Here is an 8,906-nt window from a genome sequence, read left to right on the forward strand (position 1 = left end):
TACTGTATTATATATAATGTGTTGTTAAAATAATAATGTACAGTTTAATATCTTGTTAAGATACTACTGTACAGTTTAATGTATTAACAGATTGTGAAGATGATGATTGTCGTAGTATTCATCTTCGCTGTATGTTGGCTTCCTTACCACATCTACTTCCTCCTGGCTCATCACCACAGAGAAATAATAAGTTACAAGAACGTTCAACACATCTATCTTGGCATCTACTGGCTCGCCATGTCGAACTCCATGTACAACCCTATTATCTACTGTTGGATGAACAGCAGGTAACGACACTGCCGCTCTCTAGTGGTATTATTACTTTACCAAACACCAGTTGTTCGGTAAATAAAAAAAAAATATTTTGAGAGTTTTAGAATCATGTAAGTTATATAATAACAACCTAGTATGAGGTGCTAGGCTAAATAATGTTGTTGTTTTTTTTCCAAAAAACAAAATCTCACAAGATTCACAAAAACAATTTGTAATCAGATCTAGGTTCACGACGTGCTGGTTCCTGATGGTAGGTTTGATATTCATAGTTTTAGTTATGTAGCTTTACGACGTGATGGTTCCTGATGGTAGCTTTGATATTCATAGTTTTAGTTACGTAGCTTTACTACGTGATGGTTCCTGATGGTAGGTTTGATATTCATAGTTTTAGTTATGTAGCTTCACGACGTGATGGTTCCTGATGGTAGGTTTGGTATTCATAGTTTTAGTTACGTAGCTTTACGACGTGATGGTTCCTGATGGTAGGTTTGATATTCATAGTTTTAGTTACGTAGCTTTACTACGTGATGGTTCCTGATGGTAGGTTTGATATTCATAGCTTTAGTTACGTAGCTTCACGACTTGATGGTTTCTGATGGTAGGTTTGATATTCATAGCTTTAGTTACGTAGCTTTACGACGTGATGGTTTCTGATGGTAGGTTTGATATTCATAGTTTTAGTTATGTAGCTTTACTACGTGATGGTTTCAGACGGTGGGTTTGATATTCATAGTTTTAGTTATGTAGCTTCACGACGTGATGGTTCCTGATGGTAGGTTTGATATTCATAGTTTTAGTTATGTAGCTTTACTACGTGATGGTTCCTGATGGTAGGTTTGATATTCATAGTTTTAGTTATGTAGCTTTACTACGTGATGGTTCCTGATGGTAGGTTTGATATTCATAGTTTTCGTCAAGTATCTAATGATAGACTTGTGAGACAAATACAATCACGTTTCAAAACCAAATATCTTTTGTGACATACGAGTTTGGGACACTGTGGCTGTTTATTGTAACTTCTTAATTACACCTAACTCATCAAACGGCGGCGAATGAGTTCCTAACGTCATCCTATATTAAGTGTGATCTTCAAGAAAGTCGAAAAGACGTTATTCTTAGATTTATTCGACTCCTAAGGTTTCCTGTCAAGTATAGACTTCTGAAAAGATAACAAAACCTAAACTTAAAATGTTGAAACAATTAAACGTACATTGAACCTAACACAATGCTTTAATTATGTGATGGTCACAGAAACGTTGTATCAGTTGCGAGGAACCTAAAAATCTGAGGTTATGTTATCAGCTCCGAGCGTGCGGTCGGGTGTAATAAAACACATTCGGTGTAATAAAGTATGAGGTCTGTTCAAAAAATACGCGGACTGACGTCATAAAACAAAATGTACTTTATTTAGAAGTTACAGGCCTGGGACCCCTTCAAAGTACTCTCCTCCCCAACGCACACACTTATCCCAACGGTGTTTCCACTTGTTGAAACAGTCCTGGTACGCTTCTTTTGTAATGTCCTCCAGCTCCTTCGTCGCATTTGCCTTAATCTCGGGAATCGTTTCAAATCTTCTTCTTTTCAAGGGTCTTTTGAGTTTGGGGAACAAGAAAAAATCGCAAGAAGCAAGGTCAGGTGAGTGGGGGTGGGGAAGAACAGTGATCGAGTGTTTGGCCAAAAACTCACGAGTTCTGAGGCACAAATTTCGCAGCAACGCGGTGCATCTTCAATTTTTCGGTCAAAATCTCGTAACAAGAATCAACTGATATCCCACACTCTTCAGCAAGCTCCCTGACAGCCAGACGTTGATTTGCCCGCACCAGGGTGTTGATTTTGTCGGCGTGTGGGTCGTCCGTTGACGTGGAAGGACGTCCAGGACGCTCATCATCTTCAATGGACTGTCGACCATCCTTAAAACGTTCATGCCACTTGAAACATGCCGTACGCTTCATAGCAACATCACCGTAAACCGTGTTAAGCATAGCAAAAGTTTCAGTCGCAGATTTTCCAAGTTTAACACAAAATTTCGCAGCAAGTCGTTGCTCCTTCAGGTCATTCATTCTGAAATCCGCAAAACGAAAAAATCGCACTTCACTTAAAACCGCGTAGCTCATACACAAATGAAGATATCTGCAATCGGGAAATGGCGTCGTAATCAGCTAATATGTGCGAACCTGGCGACACCAAGCGGATTCCCCTGGAACCAACTGGAGCCGCGCAATTCAAACAGTCCGCGTATTTTTTGAACAGCCCTCGTACATCAGGTGTCATTAGAAAGATGAGAAAATGGTGAATAGTATATTTAGTGAAAGATAAAAAAAGGTATTTGTATATTTATATACTCTTTATGATATATAATACAACCTACGTGCACTAGAGCGAGCACCATTCTATACTTAACAAAGCTACACATGATAGGTAAAAGCTATCTGATGTTGGATATTTAGTTTGTTTGTTTTTTAACTTCCTTATGTTAAATGAATGTTGTTATTTTATTGAATGATTCGACTGAACCTAAACTAATTATCTTCTCGATTCTCAGCTCCACTAAATCGCATAGAAGAGTACATTGTATGTTATTGAACCGAGAAATTACGGTATTATAATTTAGATGACTTGTGTGTTAAGGTTACTCACGAGGAAGAAGCACTGTGTCTATTTGAAATATTACCGCCAAGAGCACGTTATTGTATGGTTCTTTTAGGCATAGATAAGGGGTAACTTGTACAATTAATATTGTCATGAATGTATGAACTGGAACAAGTTTTTTGTTATATTAAGTGATCGGAATGAAATGACAGAAGGTGAAAAGAAAATCATCACACGGTTCGTTACCACGCATGTGAAGGAATAATAAAAAAGGAAATTCTTCTATTATCAAGTAATGGCACTTTGGTACACCTACCAAATAGTCTTGGCACATATACCATCTTGTCTTGGTACACCTATCAGCTAGTCTTAGTACACCTACTACCTAATATTGATACACCTCCCGTCTAGTTTTGGTACAATTTATCAGTTAGTTTTGGTACATCTATTACCTAGTAATGGTACACCTACCAGCAAGGGGCGTGCGGCGATTTATCTTGATGTGGAAACAAAATCATAAAAGGTTGATCATAACATTATATTTACATGTACAGGACAACGAATGAAGATAAAATAAATTACTTGTAGTCATTAATGATATTTAATATTAAGTACTTCTAATTAAAGATATAACAAGGCATTTTCGGCTACTTATTTTATTTACGTTAATTCTAACCAACTTTCCTTTTGATTAAATACATTTATTACATCATCATAGAAATCATCAGTATTTCCCTAAGAAGTTTTTCTCAGTCACGATTAACACTAAACTTACAAGTATTTCTTCTCGTTTTACATTTCTGGTCCAGCTGTGTACTCTTCATAGATAAACAAAAAAAAGTCCAACTGGTGGCCGATAGAGTCAAGGTTAACTCACACAACTTTGTAAGTTGTTAGAGGGCTGAACGTCCAACTGGTGGCTGATAGAGTCAAGGTTAACTCACACAACTTTGTAAGGATAACAAGGGTAATAAAATTATCTCTGTTACTACACTTTGAAACAACAAGGGTAATAAATTCACTTTTATACTACACTTTGAAACGACAAGGGTAATAAAATCATCTCTGTTACACTTTCGAAACAACAAGGGTAATAAAATCATCTCTGTTACTACACTTTGAAACAACAAGGGTAATAAAATCATCTCTGTTACTACACTTTGAAACAACAAGCGTAATAAAATCAACTCTGTTACTACACTTTGAAACAACAAGGGTAATAAAATCATCTCTGTTACTACACTTTGAAACAACAAGGGTAATAAAATCATCTCTGTTACTACACTTTGAAACAACAAGGGTAATAAAAATCATCTCTGTTACTAGACATTGAAACAACAATGGTAATAAATTCACTTTTATACTACCCTTTGAAACAACAATGGTAATAAAATCATCTCTGTTACTACACTTCGAAACAACAAGGGTAATAAAATCATCTCTGTTACTACACTTTGAGCAACAGGTAATAAAATACTACACTTTGAAACAACAAGCGTAATAAAATCAACTCTGTTACTACACTTTGAAACAACAAGCGTAATAAAATCAACTCTGTTACTACACTTTGAAACAACTGTAATAAAATCAACTCTGTTACTACACTTTGAAACAACAAGGGTAATAAAATCATCTCTGTTACTACACATTGAAACAACAATGGTAATAAATTCACTTTATACTACACTTTGAAACAACAAGGGTAATAAAATCATCTCTGTTACTACACTTTGAAACAACAAGGGTAATAAAATCATCTCTGTTACTACACATTGAAACAACAATGGTAATAAATTCACTTTTATACAACACTTTGAAACAACAAGGGTAATAAAATCTTCTCTGTTACTACACTTCAAAACAACAAGGGTAATAAAATCATCTCTGTTACTACACTTTGAAACAACAAGGGTAATAAAATCATCTCTGTTACTACACTTTGAAACAACAAGCGTAATAAAATCAACTCTGTTACTACACTTTGAAACAACAAGCGTAATAAAATCAACTATGTTACTACACTTTGAAACAACAAGCGTAATAAAATCCACTCTGTTACTACACTTTGAAAGAACAAGCGTAATAAAATCAACTCTGTTACTACACTTTGAAACAACAAGGGTAATAAAATCATCTCTGTTACTACACATTGAAACAACAATGGTAATAAATTCACTTTTCTACTACACTTTGAATCAACAAGGGTAATAAAATCATCTCTGTTGCTACACTTTGAAACAACAAGGGTAATAAAATCATCTCTGTTACTACACTTTGAAACAACAAGGGTAATAAAATCATCTCTGTTACTACACTTTGAAACAACAAGGGTAATAAAAATCATCTCTGTTACTAGACATTGAAACAACAATGGTAATAAATTCACTTTATACTACCCTTTGAAACAACAATGGTAATAAATCCGCTTCTGCTACTGCACACTAAGACAACAATGCTTATAAGTCCATCTTATATTACTGATGTTATTTAATTTATTTCTATTACTGAAGAATTCAGATAAAATATTTCACCATAATTGCTATATCCTGTATATTTTACCACTGGTACTGTAGTCTGTATATCTGACCTGTTGCTACAGCTTACATATTTAACCTGGTTCTGTAGAGAACATATCTTACCAACTGCTGTATACATTTCTTACCTACTACTGTAGACTATGTATTTTACTTACTACTGTAGACTATATATTTTACCTCTTATTACAAATTATATAGAATTCAGAAACATAAGTAAAGAATATATACTATATTTCACTACTGTTACTGTATACCCTACTTTTGTTTATATAACCTCCACCAAGACTAAATGCAAACTTATCCAATGAGTGTAAAACACCGTGAGAGGGCGCCTCCTTCATTCAATATTTTGATTTCTATCGAATGCTATTGATATTAAAGTCTTAATACTTTTTGTTTTATTTCCGAAAGAGCGATGACGAGAAAACGTGAGTAAGTTTGAAAAATAGGGTATCAGTTTTAACACTACTTTCAGACAACTGTCAATGAAAACCTATGATAGCACTCAACCGTCAGGCGGACAATCTTCCGTGACAAATAACCTTATTGATTTATATAGTGGCTTCATCACGTGGTCTCATTTTTTTCCTGAGGAAATAACTTTCAGACATTGGTTTTTTTTCACCCTCTAACAAATCCTTCTCTACCCACGTAGTTCTGTTGTTTTTTTTTATGTTCCCATAAAATTTTTTCCAGAATTTATTACATAAAATCTTATCTAAAGTCCTTTCGGTATTTAAGCAGTAAATCGGAAGGCTTATAACAATATCGATATCGCTACGAGTAGAGTTCATAAAACCCATTATGTAGCCTTAGGTTTAATAACAGTTTGTCGGGGTATATGCGATAAACATTAAATTTGCTAGAGTAAAGAAAATTACACGAGGTTTAGGTTTCAGAATAAAAGATTTGTGTGAAAAATCAACATGATCAGTCTTTTGTGTTAAAGTTTTTTCATGATAATTAAGTATTTCCTTCAAAATGCGAAACTCAAATGGATTCCACCCATTTTATGTTTTTATCAACCGAAAGATCTTACACAGAATTCATAAGGTATTGAAAAGTCCTGATGCTGTATTTTATCATAATCTCCATGCAGGAAGGAATTTTACTGAGAATTAACTGTAATTCACAGGAGTTAACGTTTTATTACATTAACAACCGTGTAATTAGCTGAAGATCTAGATTAGTATAGTTGATTACGTGTTTTATTTTATCTATAAGTTCCAAGTGTTTCTATTACTTAATTATACAGATGGTTTATTTTATTTGTAGGTTTTAACAAAGGCTTATATTAGTTGATTATACAGGTGGTTTATTTTATTTCCAGGTATTAACAAAGGCTTATATTAGTTGATTATACAGATGGTTTATTTTATTTGTATTTCAACAAAGGCTTATATTAGTTGATTATACAGATGGTTTATTTTATTTCTAGGTTTTAACAAAGGTTTCTATTAGTTGATTATACAGATGGTTTATTTTATTTCCAGGTATTAACAAAGGCTTATATTAGTTGATTATGCAGATGGTTTATTTTATTTGTAGGTTTCAACAAAGGCTTATATTAGTTGATTATACAGATGGTTTATTTTATTTGTAGGTTTCAACAAAGGCTTATATTAGTTGATTATACAGATGGTTTATTTTATTTCTAGGTTTTAACAAAGGTTTCTATTAGTTGATTATACAGATGGTTTATTTTATTTAATGGTATTAACAAAGGCTTATATTAGTTGATATACAGATGGTTTATTTTATTTGTAGGTTTCAACAAAGGCTTATATTAGTTGATTATACAGATGGTTTATTTTATTTCTAGGTTTTAACAAGGTTTCTATTAGTTGATTATACAGATGGTTTATTTTATTTCAGGTATTAACAAAGGCTTATATTAGTTGATTATGCAGATGGTTTATTTTATTTGTAGGTTTCAACAAAGGCTTATATTAGTTGATTATACAGATGGTTTATTTTATTTCTAGGTTTTAACAAAGGCTTCTATTAGTTGATTATACAGATGGTTTATTTTATTTCTGTTCTCCAACCAGGGTTTAACCTTGTTTATTTAAATGGTTTTCCTCTAGTGGGTGAGCAGTTAGTTTACACACCAACAACGTTAAAATACGGGATTCGATTTTTCCTGGTTGACAGAGTACATATAGCTCATTGTTCAGCTTTGCACTAAGAAAACAACTAAAATGTTTTATTTCTAGGTTTCGATAAGGGCTGCTGTCATACGTTATTTGTGAGTTTTTCTAGCGGTTACTGTTACTTTATGTGTAAAATATTCTATTTTCTCTTCAGGTTCCGATAGTAGTTCTTGTTACTTCATTATTTAACTGTCCTACATTATTTGTGAGTTTTTTTTTATAAAGGTTTAAGTTATTTTACGTGGAAAATGTTATATTTTATTTTTAGATTCTGACAGTAGTTCTTGTCACTTCATTATTTGTCTTACATTATTTGTGAGTTTTATAATGGATTTTAAGTTACTTTATGTAAAGGTTTTATTTTACTTCTAGGTTCCGACAAGGGTTTAAGAAAATACTGATGCTCTGTTTTTGCCAACGACGTGAAAACGCTGTAAATCTTTACGAGCAGCGCCACCAAACGTACACACGCTACAGCTGCTCAGATGCATTTACTGATACTCGAGTGACGTTCAACGGCAATATCAATGTTCCTCTTCATACAGTCACAGAGACTTCCAACAGCAGTAGAAGCTGGAAGAATCCTTTCCTTGTTACAAAATACGGACGCAGAGTGCAGCGGCTTTCCAACGTTTAAACTGAAACACAGTAATCAGATAATTTCAATGTGCACTAACTGTGGTAAGGGCCAGTGGATAACATTATCGTTTGTGTTATCTATCCATACTGTTACTGTATTAGTCGTGCTGTAGTTGTTTGTTCCTACACTGTCAAATATTATCCTTTCGATTCTGATATTTACTGTATACGTGAAACAACCAGACGAAAATTGGAATGTATAACTTGAGTAGAGTACAATATGCGTGTCTGAATTTCATTATATCGAAACAATGATCAGTAAATAATAAGTGGATTTTAAAACAAGACGAAAACTATTTTTAAATTGGACTCAAAGACTTTCATGACAGAAACTGACATCACCCCATGCATGATATTGTTAACACCTGTAACACATCCAACCATCAACACCACAAAATATATGATACGTGTTCACACCTATACCATATCAATTCTCAATAACAAACACAGGCGTTACTGTTAACATCCAACTGTCAATAAAACAAGACAGATGGCACTGTTAACACCTGTAACACATTCTTATGTAAATAAAACAAAACAGATGATATTGTTAAACACTAACACACGCAACGCTCAACACCACGAGACAGAATATATTTCTTAACACTTGTATTACTTCCACCTGTCAATACCTCAGGACAAATAATACGTGTTAACAAACTCAACTGTCAGTACGACAGAAGAGATGATAACTGTTAACAACCTTTGTAACATA

At 33.7% G+C, this 8,906-nt stretch overlaps 1 protein-coding gene across 1 annotated transcript in view; it reads left to right on the plus strand.

The window, feature by feature from the left end:
- LOC143258062 (tachykinin-like peptides receptor 99D) overlaps positions 1-8,348 on the plus strand; it is a 62,483-nt gene extending 54,135 nt beyond the window's left edge. The window contains exons 4-5 of the mRNA XM_076517084.1: positions 91-287; positions 7,925-8,348. Of these exons, the coding sequence (XP_076373199.1) occupies positions 91-287; positions 7,925-8,189 (462 nt within the window). The 3' untranslated portion in view covers positions 8,190-8,348. The remainder of the gene's footprint in view (positions 1-90; positions 288-7,924) is intronic.
- The last annotated feature ends 558 nt before the right edge of the window (positions 8,349-8,906 follow it).

Source organism: Tachypleus tridentatus, chromosome 7 (assembly GCF_004210375.1).
Source record: "Tachypleus tridentatus isolate NWPU-2018 chromosome 7, ASM421037v1, whole genome shotgun sequence".
NCBI classification, from domain to species: Eukaryota; Metazoa; Arthropoda; class Merostomata; order Xiphosura; family Limulidae; genus Tachypleus; species Tachypleus tridentatus.